This window comes from Oreochromis aureus, linkage group 15, assembly GCF_013358895.1.
Source record: "Oreochromis aureus strain Israel breed Guangdong linkage group 15, ZZ_aureus, whole genome shotgun sequence".
In the NCBI taxonomy this organism is placed as follows: Eukaryota; Metazoa; Chordata; class Actinopteri; order Cichliformes; family Cichlidae; genus Oreochromis; species Oreochromis aureus.
Genome location: NC_052956.1, coordinates 30,176,073 through 30,195,791, shown reverse-complemented (window position 1 = coordinate 30,195,791; position 19,719 = coordinate 30,176,073). Strand labels below are relative to the sequence as shown.

Genomic DNA, 19,719 nt, shown 5'->3' with positions numbered 1-19,719 from the left:
AGTGTTTTGTATAATACCTGGCATTACACAGTGTATAATTTCCTTTGGAATTAATAACGTAGTTCTGATTCTGATTAATGTGAATAAGACACAATACAATACAATACAGAAAGACAGCACAAAGAGAAAACAGAACACTTTGTTTGAAAGGCATATCTTTGCCGAAGATGTTTAACGCAAACCAATATTACAGTAAGATTTGTCTCTGTTCTACACCTCCACTTGCTGTGACAACCTCTGATTGTCTTGACAGGCATTTCGGCCTCTGTCGGCACTTTGGTGCCATCTGAGGGACTGGTCTATAATTATGTTGAAAGAGAATGGTCACAGTGTGTCAGTCAGCATGAGGCACCTGTTCTAAATGGTTAGTGACTGTTCTGGCGTCAACAAAGAGTCGAGCCCAAGAGAGGGTGGCACTTGGAAGCTCTCTCCTTATCACGGTGGACCAATGTAGCATCCACATCATTGCAAAAGCATATATTGAATACGAATATTCCATTTTATTTATAAAACAACTGTTTACAACAGTCTTCTTAAGGCACTTTCTATTGTAAGGTAAAGGCCCAACAATATTAGCGAGAAATTAATGATATGATCCCCTCTGAGGAAGTGCTTAGTGACAGTAAAGAGGAAGAAATCCCCTTTAACAGCCAAAAAAAAGCTTAGGAAGGTGCAGCCATCTTTATCACAGGAATTTCTTCCCAAATTGATTTGATGTCATTAGCGAGGTACAGTTTTTGGATTTTAAAACAGTCAAGACTTAATTTAGATGCAGACTTTCAGCTGTAGTTAAAAAGATATAATAAAGGTATTTAATGAACTGTTTTGGGAATTACAGTTATTTTATGCATAAGGTCTAAAGAGATGTTAATGCAAATGAAAGGAGGTCATACTCTGAAAAAACAACATCAACCCACATAGCCGAATTGGTATGGCCCGGATCTGGCCCACACAATGTGCTTACACATGGCCCACATACCACAAAGAATGACAGCCCTGTGCTGGCACAGAACAGTTTCAGCTCTGGCCCCAGATGTCAGACTAATGTGTACCTTAATCAAGCCATGTAATAACAACATGTGCCAGAACATAATAATGCAAAAGTAACATTATAAAACTCTGTTCAGACACTGAATTAACATAGGGCTCTTCTACTCTCCCAGATTACTCCAAGTGCTTTATACAACATGCACACACTTTCTCTAAACTGGATGCTTCCTAACTACATTCATTCACACTCTTGACATGCAGACTGGAGGAGCCAAGGATCGAACCACTAACCTTCCGATCAGTAGGTGACCTGCTCTACCTCCTGAGCTACAGCCACCCAGAGGTACATATGAGTAAACCCTCACTAGGTTATGGATAAAGTGTGCACTCACAAACCTGTCAACCATAGCAGTATAGTATTGCAACATGGTATTTGGGTCTTTTAACTAAAATAGGAAAATAGGAACATAAATAGTGCCATCATTGCCAGACCTAGCCCACATCTGGTTGACATACACCCTGCCATCACACCAGTCAGTCAGAAGTGCCAGCTTGATGCCGGATCTGGGCCAGACCTGTTTTCTATGAGCCTGGGCCACATAAACCAAACCACAATCGGGCCAGATGTGGCATGCCATCACAAACAGTGCCATCTATGCCATGCCTGGCCCATTTTTGGATGGCATACCACTTACCATGCCAGAAGTCAGCCAGCAGTGACGGCTTGACACTAGATCCAGGCCAGACCTGTGTGCTATGTGGGAACACAACACCAATACCAACCGTTTTGGACTGGTCATATCAACCATCTAACACATTCTCAAAAGTACTGGCAAGAGCGCCAAAAGGCCTGAAAGACCACAGTAGACAGATTTCTTCTTTGGTTTTGAAGGAGATGTTAAGGAGGAGATGTTAAAGGAGGTATGTCATTGTTAAGGTCTACTGGCAAAGAAATGGGATATACTTCAATGACCAACTCATAGACCTGATCTCAACCCAAAAGAGCATGATTTTTGCTTACTGAAGGCAGAACTGAAGGAAGAGAGACCAGCAAACAAGCTGCAACTGAACACGGACACAGTACATGCCTGGTACAGCATCTTAAGCAGGGATGTCCAACTGCAGGCCTCAAGGGCCAGTCTCCTGCAGGTTTTAGATGTGTCCTTGATCCAACACAGCTGATTTAAATGGCTAAATTACCTCCTTAACGTGTCTTGAAGATATCCAGAGGCCTGGTAATGAACTAATCATTTGATTCAGGTGTGTTGACACAGAGTGATATCTAAAACCTGCAGGACACCGGCCCTTGAGGCCTCGAGTTGGACATCCCTGATCTTAAGGAAAGAAACTGAATTTTGTAATGTCCATGGTTCTAGCGCTCAGACAGTCACTTCACTGTTTGATTTAGGCAAAGTTAATATCTAGCTGGTACCTTAAAATTCTGTTAACTGTTAATGCTAAACAAGCAAACTAGCAAAAAATGATATGTCACTTTCAAGTCTCACGGATCAGTTTGGTCAGTTTTAACTTTTCATATCCATGAAAAGTGATAGGTATAAACCTAACGGTAATCTGTCTAAGCTGTCAGAATCCAGCCCTTAGTGAGATACAAGACAAGGCAGTATGTAAAGCACCCTGGTATCTGAACAGCAGAAACAGCAAAGGCATAAAAAATAAGACTGACAGTGTAAACTTGTCCTGGGGCAGGATACCAGTGGAAAGGTCATTATCAGTTCAAAGTGAAAATGGTTCATCCTCTAGGCAACATGAATGTGCTCAACAAGTTTTTTGACACTCTGTCTAAGCAGATGAGAATATTTCACATCAAATCGGGTGTGATGGTGATGCTGGCAGACACGTTGTTGAAACTGCAAGAGATTATTCTCCTAGAAAAGTTAAATATCCGCAGCAGTTTTTCTTAGTCGTTGGATATAATGGTTCATGATGTGGTTTTCTCTATCTGTGTCACAGTACCCTGTTTATCAGGGGCATTATCGATTGATAGAAGACTCAGATTCCTTCCTATGATCCGTGATCCACCTGTTGCTGTAGATCAGGGGTGGGAAACTCCAGAGCTCAAGGGCCGGTGTCCTGCAGGTTTTAGATATCACCCTGGGTCAAATGATTAGTTCATTACCAGGCCTCTGGAGAACTTCAAGACATGTTGAGGAGGTAATTTATCCATTTGAATCAGCTGTGTTGGATCAAGGACACATCTAAAACCTGCAGGACACCGGCTCTCGAGGCCTGGAGTTCCCCACCCCTGCTATAGATCATGGATCATGGGAAGAAAAAGAAAAAAAACCCTACACTCCTTATTTAATATTCTCTTGTCACAAGTGAATAAATTAAATGCTTTTCTGCAGTCACAGGAGGCAAAAGACAGAAGGAAACTAGGGTTGAAAAAGAAACAGGATGTGAATATATATTTTAATGTAACAAGAGACAAGATTTATTGCTCATTCTTTCTCATGTTCCACTCCAGTAGTCTTACATTTATATATTTTTTCCTTTAAGGAAACAATTAGATGTTTTTCATTTATTTAGGAATATACTAAATTGGGTAAGAAGGGTGAGCATTTTTCAATACTGACCAATCTTTATTTGATCTGTCTCTTGTAAGTTAGAGGCAGAGATGCATGAACTGGGATTTATAGGTACAGAAATCTTTGAGCACATGAAAGACAGGTGAACATTCTTACTGACTTTGATTAGGAGGCTCTGTGAAAAAACTAGCGTCCAATCGCCGACTCTCTGTCCTCCCACAGCTATCCATTAGGTTGACGAGGTGACGTTGACAGCATGGCTCTGTGCCTCCGCACCGTCAATGTGATAGGAGCTGTTTTTCTTCCTGGCCATGAAAGAGAAACACTGTTTGTGTGACTCATCCAGAGACCAAGCTGTATGTCAGGCTATGAAAAAAAAAGGTCCCTGTGTCTCAGACCAGAGTGCAAATCAGTGGAAGGATCTCAGCTGTAGAGAAAACGGTGTGAACTAAAACCTTTGAACAGAGCGATGGCTTCAGTTCTGTTTGTTGTGAAGTGTGGCTAAGCTCCGTTCTCTAGCTCATCTTATCGATCCATCCATCAGGTTGAAAGTATATAATTTTTATTTATTGCCTGAATTAAGGCTCTTGTAGTGTGTTTGTTTCCCTTGCTCATTATTACATTTCATTCCTTATTACTGATATAATCAATTGGATGGATTTTTTTTTTTTTTTGCTTAGCTTTAGTCATTTTGTTTTTAATGACCTGTCACTCCAGTCAACAGTTATTATCCAAACTCAAAAACTGTCTCTTGTTTCTGTGTCGTGATCAGATTATAGATAATGGGCTGTGTGCAATGCAAGGATAAGGAGGCAACCAAACTCACAGATGACCGAGACAACAGCACCTCCCAGGGAGCGGGCTACCGCTATGGAGCTGACCCCACGCCACAGCACTACCCCAACTTCGGGGTCACCGCCATCCCCAACTACAACAACTTCCATGCTCCTGTAGGACAGGGGATGACCGTCTTCGGGGGAGTCAGCACTTCCTCACACACGGGAACGCTGAGGACCCGTGGTGGAACAGGTAAATGAATCACAATTTTTATTTCTGAATGTGAAAGTAATGAAAAGTGATTCAATATATATATAGATATATATATTAATTGCACAGTTATATACAGTATGTTTAGTATTTGCAATAAGACCAGTCCTGATTAGGTTTTTTTCCCTGAGCTATAAACCCTAAGCACTTGCATGTTAGCTTAAAAGAAAAGTAGATCCATTTGTTTAAGATCCAAGTGTAGGGAGACTAAGCAGTGCTGTCAAAATTCCCTTCTTTATACCTAATTTATATTGCCACTCTCGTCTTGATGGGTTTTCCGCTTTGTCACAGTACTACTAAATGTACCTGCACAGGCAGGCCAGCAGGGTACCTCACATGTCTAAACCACTTTGACATGAAAGAGCGTTGGTACTTAAGGTTGATTTATCAATATCCAGAGCTTTACCAATTCAATTTAGTTCAATTCAATGCAGTTATATTTACAAAGGGCTAAATCATAGCAACAGTCATTTCAAGGAGCTTTATATTGTAGGGTAAAGAATTTACAGTAATACAGAGAAAATCTCAACAATTAGACGGCCCTCTTGGAGCTGAGTGTAAAAGCGAAGCTCTCAATTTACCGGTCGATCTACGTCCCTACCCTCACCTATGGCCACGAGCTGTGGGTAGTGACCGAAAGAACGAGATCGCGGATACAAGCGGCAGAAATGAGCTTCCTCCGAAGGGTGGCTGGCCTCTCCCTTAGAGATAGGGTGAGAAGTTCGGCCATCCGGGAGGGGCTCAGAGTAGGGCCGCTGCTCCTCCACATCGAAAGGAGCCAGTTGAGGTGGTTCGGGCATCTGACAAGGATGCCTCCTGGGCGCCTCCTGGGTGAGGTGTTCCGGGCATGTCCCACCGGGAGGAGGCCCTGGGGCAAACCCAGGACACGCTGGAGAGATTATATCTCTCGGCTGGCCTGGGAACGCCTTGGTGTTCCCCCGGATAAGCTGGAGGAGGTGGCTGGGGAGAGGGAGGTCTGGGCTTCTCTGCTTAGGCTGCTGCCCCCGCGACCCGGCCTCGGATAAAGCGGATGAAGATGGATGGATGGATGGATGGATGGATGGATGGATGGATAGACGGCCCTCTTTGTCCAAGCAATGGTGGGAAGGAAAAACTCCCTTTTAACAGGAAGAAACCTCCTGTAGAACCAGGCTCAGGAAGGGACAGCAATCTGCTGTAACCTGTTGGTGGTAAGGGTAGGGAGGCTGGGAAAAGAAATAACAATAAGTACTGAGTAAATGCAAAGTGGTCTACAAGCGAGTGGCGAGTGCTGTGTCACTTGTTGTTCTTTTGCATCTAACAAAAGCAGCTGTGTTTGAATGGACGATGTTGACATATACAACATATGATAGCATGATTATTGCTTCCAAGCAACATAGTTGTTAGGCTACAGCTTATGATGGCTGACTACACTGTACCCATGCCTACCTACTGACTGTACCTACTTATATCTATGCGTTCCTTACAGCATAACTACACTGTACTTATGCCTTACATGTGTATATACCTAACGCCTTACTTATAAGGCGTATTTAGATTGTGTTGAATCTATGTAGAGCCTTCAAGAGGTCGATGCCATTGCCAGCATTCATGTTTGTGCATGACCTTGTGGTCGTGTCCAGATGTTTTATGTGGTGCCAACCACGACAGAAATAAATACATTCTCTGAGACTCTATTTTTTTTTTTCAGAGGCAAACAGATTTTTCCCTCAAGTGTTTTGCCTTTCTACATTCCTTCATGTCTATCCTGATATATAAACTCAACACAGGAGTGTAGCTGGAAATGCACAAGAGGAATCAGCAGCACTGGACCGGCCACTCATAGCTACAGCGTAACTTTTTAACAGATGTATATGTTGCGCCTTAACTGTTTTTATCTGTGCTGTACCTTTACCTTACCTTACCTACATTGTACCAGTGCCGTACTTACACTACACCTGTGCTTTACCCACGCACAAAAGGTTTATGTTCAGTGTTAAATTATAAATGAAGCGTTAGTTATTTCCTTTCATCTCCGTACAGTCATAAACTGTCAATTAATTATGAAATCTTTTATTAAAACATTTTTTTCATGTGCTCTAAAACTTTGCCCTAAATTTGTGATTAAACACAGTGCTGGTACACCAATGTACCCTGCAAAGAAAACTGACTGAAGTTGCTAGTAGGTCTGTCGACAGGTATTAGTGTTGTTGTTGGATGCTGTTGTGTTCCAGCTAAGATCGTGGCAGAGCATGATGGTGTTGTCGTAGGCTTCTGAGGACTCAAACACAGAGACAATAACCTTTTTCGTCTATCACAAGTTTATCACGGGTTACATCATGGACAGCTGTGATCTTATTAGTTGCAAATTGGAAGGTCAACGCCAAACAAAGTCAGAGTTGAAGCTAATTGAACTTTTACAACAGTGAGGTATAAAATCCAACAGTGCTTCAGATTTTAGGATCCCAACAAATATGACTGCAATGTCTCTCTTCAGTGTTAAAAAGCATTTAAAGTGTTTATAAGTTATATTTTCTAAATTCTAAAAGCACAGTAACAGGGAAGACAAAAAGTTGTCCCTTTCACTGTGGGTTGAAAAACCTCCCTTGGCCACCATAATCTCTGTGAATTGTGTCTTTTGAACTTCTTTGTATCATTAAGTGGGAGAAAGAATACTACTTTCCCACTGCAATTCTGCCATGAGGATGCCATCGAACAATTCAAGTTCATTTGAAGCGTATCAAGACTTTGATGACTCTACTCGCAACAGCCAGTTTTGATCCCTGGACTTGGATGATAATAGAATGGGAAAACAAAGAACAGAGCTTGCCTGTCACCACTGCTGTGACATAGGGCAAAAAAACCTTTATATTCAGCTTCTTTTGCAGATCCGCTCAGTGGCAAACAGATTAGACTGTGTTTGTAGTGGTTAGTTACCATTTGGGAATAGTGTGACATATAAAAAGAGCAATTCTCTTAGGAAAATTACCCCTTAGAAAATCACTGCAGAAGAGAAGCAGAAAATTGATCATATCCTTGTTCCATCTTTGCTTTCGCATCTGAGCAGTCCTGTCATGTGAAGTGTGAGGACAATGCTGCTGAGAGACAAATGGTATTTTGCAAACAAGCAACATAGAGGGAGTAAATAACTAATTTCTTGGAGAAAATACTCTTTATTGCTTGACAGTAGACGGGAAGGATTTCCATCACCGCCTGAAGTGTGAGTGTTAGTTCTTTTTATTTCAGTCCCACACAATTAAGGTGCTGACTGGGCCTAGTGATAGTGTTGTGATCACAGCCACCCACAGGCATACGCCTCCATATGCAAAAGCAAACTACGAGTGGTTTGTCTTGCTGTTAAAGACTTCCCATAACATCCCAAAAACCTCGACAGTCCGACCCCAGCCCGGCCCTGTCAGGAATGTCCGAATGGCATTAGCACCGGTCTTTGTGTGCCGGTTTCATTGTTTAGGTAGGGAATATTCCTACTCAGGATATCCTTTGTGTTTGACTGAGCCCAGGCTGCTTATGCAGAGGAACTCTGCATTTCCACTCAACTTAGCAGAACACTCCCTGAAAGTGTGGATTATTTTTCTGCTCTCTATAATCCAAATCCACACGGTGGCAGAGAAGCAGAAAGGGGTTTAGCTCTTTAATTATCTCCTGGTGGGAGAAATTTGGATGTAAGCCGGCCTTTCCTTTAAAGCCTTGTTATAACGCAGCTGCCTAGATCATTCTCCTCAGCCCCAGTCACCCCCTTCAGTGGAGCTGGTATCTGAAATCTTATTGATCAGTTGATCTTTTGCTGATGTCATTCTCCCCAAATGGAAACTTTCGGCTAGTCCCATGGCCTTATGTAACTAATTGAGTGGCATCGCAACAGACAACTCTGATCGATAAACTAGTTTATACTTGGCTCTCACCTCTGTTGACCTAATGGAACATTCAGACACCGCAAACAGCTGTTCTGCCTTGAAGGTTTTGTTGATGTTGTTCGGTTGGAGAACTCAAGTGTTTCAATCAAACACTCTTTTTAACGGTCTCCTCTCACATCTGTGTTGGTTATCACATGAGTAGCAGCAGGTCCTCTTTATCTGCAGTCCCATCACCCAGAGCGCCACAACAAGCCTCTTCATATCACTGCTGCCTCCTGACAAAGAATCCGTTTGATGAGACTCTGATGAGAAATTACTTGAATTATCAAGACGGTGTAAGTGGACTCTAAAGAATTGCCCGTTCAGCTTTCATATGTCAAACACTCCACAGCATCAAACAGCTGCTGTCGTCTCAGACCTGAGACCTGTTACGAGGTGAGACAAATGGAGTGAAACTAAAATTGGATTTCCGAGCTGTTAAAAGATAATATTTGATTTTGGGTCTTATTTTCATAACTGGAGCCATCATTTGTTATTGATAATATCATTACAGTCACAGTTGATGAAATGGTGGAAGAAAGATGAGCATCCAGATAATCAGAGAAGTTTTTGTCTGTCGTTAAGATAAATTCCAGTTCAAAGACCAACTTTCTTGCTCAACTTTCAGAAGCTTTGTGTGCATGCATTGGTAACGTATCATATGGCTATTTACATGTTCTTGTCTGCACTTTAACCTCCCATTAGAGGTAGTTCCGTCATCTCAGTAGTTTTTTAATTGGCAAAAGACAATCATTCAAATAGCAGTAAAAAATGGTCTGTTTGATATTTTGTGTATATAATCTATTTGCCAGTCCATCAGTATCAGTAATAGCCAATAAATAAAAAAAGAAGAAATAAGAAACACCCTTCAACTATGTTACGTGTGTTAACGTTGCATAGCTTGTCCACCAGAGGGCTTCCTTGTTGTGTTTGGAACAATAAAGAACTACACTTACCGGTATGTTTTATGTGTCTCAAGAAAAAAGAACATCCGCCAATATGTTGAAATTAATAAAATATCACGCTCTGTAAATGACATTATATATATCCACTAAAAAGACAGCAGAAAACAATTTTGTCTTTTAAATAACTTACCAGAACTAGATTTTTGCTTTTTCTCTATATATCTAAGCATGTTCGCCTAATATTGAAAAAGGAAAACTTTCCATCAATGGATTTCACAAAGTAGTTACCAACTTGCCATGATTATGCCACTCGCATGTGTGTTGAACTGTGCTCCAGATGGTGCAATCAAGCCAGAGCTACTTTTCTGTACAAATTATGGGGTTATTCGTAAATTACCTCAAATATCTTTTTCCACTTTTTGTAATGTTAACCAAAAAATGGGTAAACTCAAACATTATATACCCACATTAATAGATGTAGAATGGGCCAATAGCAGCTAATGATATTAGCAGGTTAGGAGGTAACTGTTTAATCTGTTTTATCCGTCGTAAAATGTTATAGAAAATACAAACACAACTAGATTCTCGATTCTGTCACATAAAGCCTGTTATAAAAAGGATGTTTCGACCTTTCAGATGTTACTGTTAACAACTTTAAATTTCGAAGTTGTATCTGTTCTAAGTAACATTACAAATACAGTGTAAAGACAACTGGATCTGCATAAAAGAGTGAGGTTCACACTGTATTAATAAGTACTCATATTGTATAAGCAGGTTGTTTTGCTCTCACTTATCCAAGTCGCTGCATTCATTTGACTCAGTCCTAGTCAGTAGAATCGTTATTTGGACATTGAAAGCATTACATAACTGCTTTGGTTTCACACATTGCTAGGTTTTCCAGTTGAACTTTCCACAACACCTGCCTTGTTGTCAGGATTATTGCAGTTTGGTGTGACAAACAGAGAAGCAGAAAGGCATTCGAGATTTGTTCATAAAAGTCACTTTGTAATGGCTTTTGAAAGGGAAAACAACAACTTCTGCTCTACTTCAGCCAGTTTTCAGTCTTGTCTGTGTGGAGTTGTTGAGATAATGCTGGCATGGCTGAAAAGGTTTTGCAGGCCACTGGTCTTTATCTCGAGTTTTAGCCAGTCTGATGGGAGTCAGACTGGATTGAAGTAAGTCCATATCCAAGCTTCTGTCACTGGACAGTTCAATGTCGAACCTTTGGCTGCCCTACTGCTACATTCACATTACTGTCAGCTTTATCTAATTCAAGTGGTGGATTTGCTTTAGGCGAGCAGAAGCTCCAGCTTGTAAGGTCAATTTTGAACTTTTGCCAACACTTTGAAACTATCTTATAGCAGTTTTAGCAATTCTGTGTGGGTTTTAGCTTCAATTAAAGGTAAGCAAAGATCACTCCATGTCACAATGTTGCCATAATTTGACTGAGCCAGTGTTTAGACTAAAATGCCTTTTTGATTGTTTCTTCTATTGCTTTTTTATTACTGTACCAGTTTGAATTTCTTTCTTCCTTACACTCTCTTTTGTATTGTTGACCTCCTGTTATCCAATAACATATTCTATAATAAGCCGAAACTAGAACATTTGTTACGAGACAGCAATAAAAAGGTGTGTAAGGGTCAGAAAACAGTGCTGAGAGAGATATTTAAAGGACACTGTTCTTTCTGACTTCTGTGATAAGAGGTAAATTAACAAAACTGGTGGAGGAGAATATTGATTCTGCAAAGGTTAGTCTACAAATATAAAGCATATAGTGTCACAGAGTAAATGTGATCTGTATGATTAAGACTAGCTGTTTGTTTAGGGGAAAAGGACTAAAAGCCTCCCCGAATCCTTAAAAAGATGAAGACAATAATCTAAAAATAAGGATTTAACTGGTAAATCAGGCCTTTAAATATTCAGAATGCTAAGACCTGAGAATCAGGAATCAACATATAGCTTTTTTTCTAACATTACAATTTAAAATTACAATCTCAAAATATTGCTTAAGGGTTTCAATCCTGGCACAGAAGGAATCAAATCAGTGAAAAGCAGCAATTCCAGGTCAAGCAGCTCTAACATATTAGCCTAAATTGATAGCCTACATACAAGATTTCCTTGGTGACGAGGACATGAGTGAGCCTGCAATGAACTACATGAACCAAATATTATTGTTTTGTCAAATTGCTTAACCATAGTGGCGTTAACAAAGGTATTAGAAGGTTATAAATATAACTTGTGGTAAACTGCAGGAAGCTGGTGGATTTAGTTTGTCTGACGTGTCGGTTTGATGGTTTGAAACCATTATAAAACAAGGTTTCTAATATCTGATATTGCAATGTTTATGTTTTGTATTATCTTTCAGATGATCCGGTATTCACATCCACAACACACTATGATTGTACAGAAACTGAACTTGTATCTTTTTAGCTCGTTTCTGTCTGTTTCTGATTTAGTCATTGGACTTCAACCCAGTGCAATCGATCAATGTCTCTTTGGAAAGATTGACTGTGCTGTTATCCATCGCTCTTTCCAATTTAGCCATGGTTGGCAGCATTGTATCTCCTCTTGATCTCCTTTCAAGAATCTTCAGTATTTTGTGGTTATCGGTGAAATTAATCCTGCAAAGGGAATTAAGGGCTAAACATTCTGACAGTCCATCCTCAAAGAGCACTTGATTATATACACAGAAAGTGACAGCAGTACTTGTGTGTAGAAGGAGTCTCATCAACACTGAACACGTTAAAGAGGGTTTGGATCATGACTATGTTAGAAAAAGCTTTGAACGGACATTGCCGAGCTACAACAGAACCTATCCTAATGTATGTATGGTGAATCCCTACTACCTAAGGCTAAACAGTTCCAGTTCCAACTGTCAACCAAAAAATATTTTTAATATATTTTAAGAACCTCCTTAGTACCATACAATAGTATACAATCAATCAAATAGTTCCATTTTTTCTGCTTTTGTCTTCAACCATTCGGCTGAAATTCTTGTACAAGATCTTTAATTTTTACCTACTAGGAGTTGCAACTAAAAAGTGATGTTGTTCCGTTTTTAAAAGTTTAAAAAGATCTGCTACCATACAATGTACTTCACACATTTGTTCCTATATCATCATTGTGAAGGAGCTGCTGTTGCAGCTCATTTCAGTTCAGAGTGTAATTTTAAACTTGATTTTCTTGCCAATCCTCCTAGCGCTGACACTATGGTTTTGTCCCTCCTGCAGGAGTCACCCTCTTTGTGGCACTTTATGACTACGAGGCACGGACAGAAGATGACCTCAGCTTCAAGAAGGGAGAGAGGTTCCAGATTATCAACAGCACGTAAGTTGCAGCTGCTTATCAGTCTGTCCACACACAGAAGAAATGCAAGTTTACGAGAAGCTGGCGCTAGCTACTTGGAGAGGCGCAGACAAGTTTTCAGATGAGTCGAAAGTGGCAGCTTGAAAAAGAAATGTTTTGGTTTCATAATGTAGAGCAGGAAAGAGCCCAAAATAAGCCTGCTTTACTGCTTCAGTTTGTGAATCTATAAAAACCATAAAAGCTGTATTCTGCTCTGGCAACCTCAGTGTTGAAAACTCAATTATTCAAACCATGAAATAAGACCTAAGACCACAGTAGCTGGTTGAGAAAGCCTGAATTGGCAGCAGCTTTTCATAGGGTATGGCATTAAAGGGTGCAGAGCCTTTCACTTGAGGTAAAAGTGGTGGCTTGAACAAGCAATATGACAATCATGATTTTACAGAGGGTGGAGCAGGATCTCCAGCCAGCAATGATGAGTGTAGTGTAACTTCAAGACTTCCTTCTGAACAGGAAGTGCCTAGGTTACACCCACAGTCATGTTGGCTTGCCTTTCTGCCAGTCAGCAGAATTGCAGTGTGTGTGTGTGTGTGTGTGTGTGTGTGTGTGTGTGTGTGTGTGTGTGTGTGTGTGTGTGTGTGAACGAGAAGAGAGCCACAATCATCTGCCAGCTCTTTAACTATCCTTGATGGTTTTCATTGTCTTAGTGTCTGCATCCGGCTGCATCTCAGCCTGCCTCTGTTTGTTTGGGTTCCTGCAGCAGTGCGCTGACATTTGAGGAGAGCTTGAACACTGCTGGGACTGCGCTCTGACCCTGTTCTCCTTCACATTTCATTGTAATAAGGTTGCTCAGTACATGTGCAGAATAGCACTGCAGAGGGGACCCATATAGTTTCAGAATTAAACAGTAGGCTGAAAGTGTCGCTGTTAGTTTTGTGATTTCTAAGCACATGAACACACAGTGAAGTGACAGTATTATGTTGCTGCTATATTGCTACTGGATTTCAAAATTGAATATTTATTTTTCCAAGAAAAGGTTGGGTTTGTTACTTGTAAGAAGAATGCAACCATGAAAACATAGTTTCTATCAATCTAGTATATAACACTGTATAGTATAGTGTATAACACCGATATTGACTTCAGTTTTCCTAATAAGGCTAATAAGATCAAACTTATATGCAAAGATGAGAAATCACAGAAGCTTGTTTGCTTGCTAACGGTAGGTGCAGATGGTAACTGATCTCAGAGCAGTGAAAGCAGAGCCAGCAGCAGCTTGTCTAGCACGCTAGTCTCTTGTCTCTTATCAGTTTCTTGTCAAATACCAGAGGTTTATCCACAATGCTCACACATCGACACCAGAAAAAGCTGCTGACTTTACATTGTGACAAGCTTAAATCAGGACAGATACACCAGCGGAAATGAGAGACACTTCAGATTTCACTGGACTCATAGTCATTCAGAGTTAAGGCTGCTTCCAGAGACAACAATATGGCATTAATTTTTAAGAGACGGAGAGATATTACACAGGCTATGATGCAGAGCGCTGTTTGAGATGCAAAGGGAAAGAAGTCTTTCGCTTTGAAATTGGTGTTTATTTTTTTATTTCACCGAGCAAGTAGTGCTACCTTGCTTTCCCTGACTGAAATCAATGTATATAAATAGTAATTGTCACCCACTGGTTTTGGAGTGACCATATTGAGATAAGAGGGTGGAGCGCTAAGCTTTCAGCTTTTAGCTTTTACAATCTCGATTTCCATTGTCCTTGATAAATATAAATAAATCAACATGCTAATATGGGTTGTCAAATTAATTGCGCAGCAGCTTGAAATAGTTTGTTAGAAATAATGTGGAAATTGCACAAATTTATCTTTTTGGTTTCAGAGAAAATTCTAAGTGTGGAGCAATCTACACTTAGAATCTACACTTAGAATTAACCTTAGAGACTAAATTGAGGTTAAAAATAGGGAAAAACAGTTCACAAATTCCCCATGATTCCTTGTAGAAGTGAGTCTCAGTACTGCTAGTTGTAGTAACATGGATGTTTGTATTGGTGGTCTTGCTGATACTATATTATAAACAAGCACAAGCCTCTATTGTTAAAAGGTAATGCAGTTCCCATGTGAGTTTTCTTCTGATTCATTTTCAGCCTCTTGTCCATACATGACTGCCTTATCGTATCAGACTTTGGCACAACAAGGCTAGCCTTCCTTCTCGCCACACCCACTTAGCCGCTGTCTTGCACATTCCCCGACACACCTCGGCCTTTCCAGGGCTCCAGCCAGAGCAGGAAAATAGTGTCATTAAAGCCCCAACCTCCCTCCTCTTCCTCCTTTCTGTATGTCTTCCTCCCCAGCATGAAACAGAGAGAGCTATATCTTTACTCCCTTACTTCTCTCCTTTCCACCTCTCTCCATCCACCCACGCCTCAAGTATGGTCAGGGCTCCTTTCAGCTGCCCACACTGACCCCTGGTGGAGAAAGGCAGTAAAAGAGCCTAAAGCCTTCGTCTTCTCCAGCCTGTCAGAGCTGGCAGTGACTGACAGATGCCCCCGCCTGCCCGGGCAACAAACTAGTTATGGGAGAGTCTCAGCTGAGAGAAGGCAATGTGTCTCCTTTGTGTTACGTGATGGCATCCTAAAGGAAACATCCCTGAATGTTTAGAAGCCACTCCCTTCAGCTCAGGTTTTTTATAAGCCACCATTGAGCGTGTTATTGTGTAGCTTCATCAGACATAATAAAGAAAAAGAATCCTACACTACACGACTACACTATTAGTAAATTCAACTTGAATTGTTCTGATCCGACCACAGGCTATGAATAAACGTGTTGTGGTGTGAATGGCCGTCTGTACCACTCGTCTCAGTCGACACAGTGCTGTATTTAATTATACTCTCATCAGCAGTCACCGCAGGGAAAGAGGATTTGAATCCATTTGGAGACAGGAGGGAGGTTCCTTGTTTACTGTTGTTGTTGTTTTCAGTCTTTTTGTGGTGGTGCAGAGTTGGTTTAAAGGGTTTGTTTCTGGAGACAAAAGAGGCAGCGGGACAGACTGGGGCCCACCCCACCCCGTCTGTTTATGCCTCCCCAGTTCCATGCAAACACACATATCGACATTACACAGAAAAACACATCCTCTTACTGCTGCATACTTTTTACCCTCAGAAGGTTTATTGTTGAGACTTCATGTATGCCTCTCTCCCTCCCTTCCCAAGGGATCCCCTCTGAACAAAGGGAAGTGTGCCTGTTTCTGCCTGGGATGTCGTCCCCAGGCAATCCTCATCATGGCTTTATTCAGAATACATGAAGGCTCAGCAATGCCTCTGCGCTCCTCCCCTTTCCTCCACTCCCCTCTCTCTGTCTCTTTCTCTGTCTTATAACCGTCTCTCTCACGCACAGATAAACTCACACACATCTAAAACCATTCCTTCCCAGTGTGTAAGGGACATGATAGTAATAAGAACAGAGTGGTACAGCATGTCAGTGAGGCACTGTTGAAGCACAGAGATGGAGCGAGGAAGGGTACATTGTTAGATACTACAGTACGTCTTTATTTTTGTTGGCAAATCCAATCTGAAACTCTAAACTACTGGTGTGATTCCACCTCTCAATGTTTTGTGATCTCCATACTTTGTCTTTAATATTTTTAATGTGGGTCAAATGGTGCAGGGCGTTATTAATGTCAAAATCCTTTTTGACATTATAGTCTTGATATCAAGACGTCTGTTTTAATTATTATTTGATTACAATTGATTGCTTATTATTAATTAAGATATTGAATGCCAGCAGTAGTTTTTCAACAAACATTTCAGAGGACTGGAGGAAATAGTGCGTGTCTTTGGAGATTATTTCTAGTAGAACATTATAGAACACTCTAGTGAGCATTTTTCAGACCTTAACGCTGACTTGGTAATTTCGATGGATTCATTTTTCGAGCCAAGTTTTCCCTCAAGTTTTCAGATTTTTTAGATCTGAATAAACAGAACTGATCAATCAGATGACTGCATTTGGCAACAAGTGTACTCGTAGCTCAAAATGCAGCCTGCTTGAATATACTAGTATAATATATTATAATTACTAGTATAGTACTATTTCACCTCAGGCTCTGTGAAGTTATTTCTCTGCCAGATGTGGTGCGTTAACTAGAATTCCTGGTTTAAACCATGAAAGTCTCCTTGCTGCTGCCTTCTCATGAGGATTGGACGAACCCAGAATCTCAGTTTCTTCCTTGTCTCGTTAAGAAACATCAGGACATGCTTCAGCTTTTTATAACGTGTTTTTTGATTGTGTTTTTTTTTTCAAGTCAAGGAAATAATAATATACACTTTCAAAAAAATAAATTTTTTATCATATCATGATTATGTTCTTACTTCAGCAGCTAAAATATGCTCTCCTGAACTCATTGAGCTGTTCTTTGATAACGTGCATTTCTTTTAGCTGGTTCTTAATTTTAAACTTATATAGGGATTATAGAGTTCTATATATGTTGCACAAGTGAGTGGACCAGAGCATGTCAGCTCATATAAAATGAAGTTGTATGAATGTGCTCCTTTCCTCACCCTGGTCCTCTTTTTGTCTTTCAGTGAAGGGGACTGGTGGGATGCTCGCTCCCTCACTACTGGTGGCAGTGGCTACATTCCCAGTAATTATGTGGCTCCAGTGGACTCTATCCAGGCTGAAGAGTAAGTAGCATATGTGTGTGTGTGCATGCACTTTTTCATACCTGCGGAGTTTCATCGAGAATGTGCTCTGAAGTAGTTTGAGATTAGTGGATGTGAAGCTTCAGACTGACAGCCACACGTGTGCAGTTAACCTTCTGAGAAAGGAAGTTCAGGAGAGAGGAACAGTTTATACTTTATACTCAAGGCAATCTTTTCTACTGGCCTTATAAAGTGGCATTTATGTGACACTGTAAAGAGTATTATGTTTGATTCAGACACCAAATGGATGGATTATTGTAATCTTCCACAATGATGTTTTTCTGAATCAAGATTCAGTCAATTCACTGTGAAGAATTATATTATTCTTGTGCATTTAGCTTTATAGAGAAGCATTTTCCTACAGTGGTAAGCTAACAAGAGCTCACATAGGACAAGAGAATGAAGCACCAGTGGCAGACCTGCCAGTTCTGGTGTTCTCTGGCGAATGCCATTAAAACTATATGGTGTTGGCCTGTCAGCACAGGGCCTGGTAAAGGATGTTAGACACTACTGTCAGCCTTATAGCGTCTGATTCTGACGTGTTGTTGAGAAACATGCACAAGTAGATCACTGGAGGTCATTTTGTAGGGCTCTGGTAGTGATGCCCCTGCTCACACAAAGCAGCACATACTGGTCCAGCTTCAGGGTTAGTGCATGTATACATCCCTACCCAGCTCTTCTCATGTCTCTTGCTACTCCTGAACACTTGTGAGACTATATTAGGAGATGCACCAAACCCTATGTGCCTTTCTAAAAGAGCCAGACTACTTCCTCAACTTGAATGGACTACAGGTACTGTCTCATGCTACCAGTAGTGACAAGGATCCTATTGAAAACAAAAAACTAAAGAAAATTGAGTCAGGGGGACAAGGAGAGAACAACGATCTCTTGTTGAAGGTTGTCTTTGTCACGTCTGCCGGGGCAGACGGCATGGAAGGAATGAGGCTGAGGACCCAAGCGGAGGCAAACTGAGACAAAGGTGGATGATAACAAAAGCCTTTATTGATGGTTGAACAAAACTACAAACAGGTGGAACAGAGAAAACTAACCAAAACCTAAACTAAGCATAAGATAACACGAACCTGAAACTAGAAAACTTGGAAACACGAGGACGGAGCGCAGAGGTAATCCAAAGGAAACACAGAGGATGATAACATGCAGGAGAAAACACAGACGATCCAGCACTGAACAAAGGGAAGCACGCACTATGTACACACCAGGTAACGAGGCAGGAATGCACAACAGGAGGGACACGCGGCTGGGATTAATCTGACATAACGAGACACAGGAAGTAAAGCAGACTACACTGACAAAGGACCAGGACTATCAAAGTAAAACAGGAAACACACAGGCTGAACTCAAGACATGTAAGCTAAACACAATGATCGGGGACACAAAGAGAACATAAAGACCTGAAACGTGGGACAGGAAGGCACAGACTAGACACAACACATAACACAGGGAAGGCACATAACAAAACCTGAAAACTAGAAATCAGGAAATCAGGAAATACTAAAAAACTAGGGAGCTAGACATACTGAGACTAGCAGTGACAAATCATGAACTCAGAAACTATATAATAATTCAAAAATACAAAACCAATGAGTCACGACCCAGGACCGTGACAGTCTTGTTGTTGATTTTATACTGTACCTGTTGTTATTTTCATTTACACCAAACTATTTAGAATGCACTCACAATAGTTTATGCATCCTAGCTGGACAGATTGATATCCCTAAAGTTTAACTGACGAAATTATACTGTGATGATCGGGTGTTCCCTTAAAATTTTTGAGCAGTGTATTTTTTTCTTTAAAAAAAAATGTAGCTAAATGTAGCTAACAAAGCAGTAATTGATATTGTTATTGATGGAGCTTAGGGTTGTAGTACAGCCATCAGTTGAAAGGGCACTTATAATTAACTCAGAAATCTGTGAGGGGAGCAGAGACAGCTGCTGGGTAGTGTTGAGCATGAATCGTTTTCCAAATTATTGCTCTCATGTTGCCATGTTGTGCTACCCAAAACAAATATGTATTGTAGGCATGTAGATTGTCAGTGTTACCCTCCATCCATAATATCAATGTTGACCATCTCATCGTCACTTGATTTCATTATGTGTTATATAATGTTAAAAGGTCAGCTGGCAGCGGGGCTCTCTGTGATGACATCACAAACCCCGTGTTCCAGTGCTATCATACTCATTTTGGCCTCAGGTTGTGGATAACAGTGCTGGACAAATGAATGGCCTCTTGAGAATTACACTTATCTTAACAGAGTCTTTTAGCATCATCAGACTAAAAAGCTCCACGATACTGTCCGGGATTTTCTGATTCCTTGTCA

The 19,719-nt window shown here is 40.8% G+C and overlaps 1 protein-coding gene across 3 annotated transcripts in view; it reads left to right on the top strand.

Moving 5' to 3' along the window:
* The window catches only part of fynb (FYN proto-oncogene, Src family tyrosine kinase b), a 79,610-nt gene that overhangs the window by 40,494 nt on the left and 19,397 nt on the right, over nt 1-19,719 (top strand). For all 3 annotated transcript variants that reach the window (XM_031735956.2, XM_031735954.2, XM_031735955.2), the window contains exons 3-5: nt 4,309-4,565; nt 12,612-12,708; nt 17,264-17,362. In XM_031735956.2, the coding sequence (XP_031591816.1) occupies nt 4,319-4,565; nt 12,612-12,708; nt 17,264-17,362 (443 nt within the window). In that variant the 5' untranslated portion in view covers nt 4,309-4,318. The remainder of the gene's footprint in view (nt 1-4,308; nt 4,566-12,611; nt 12,709-17,263; nt 17,363-19,719) is intronic.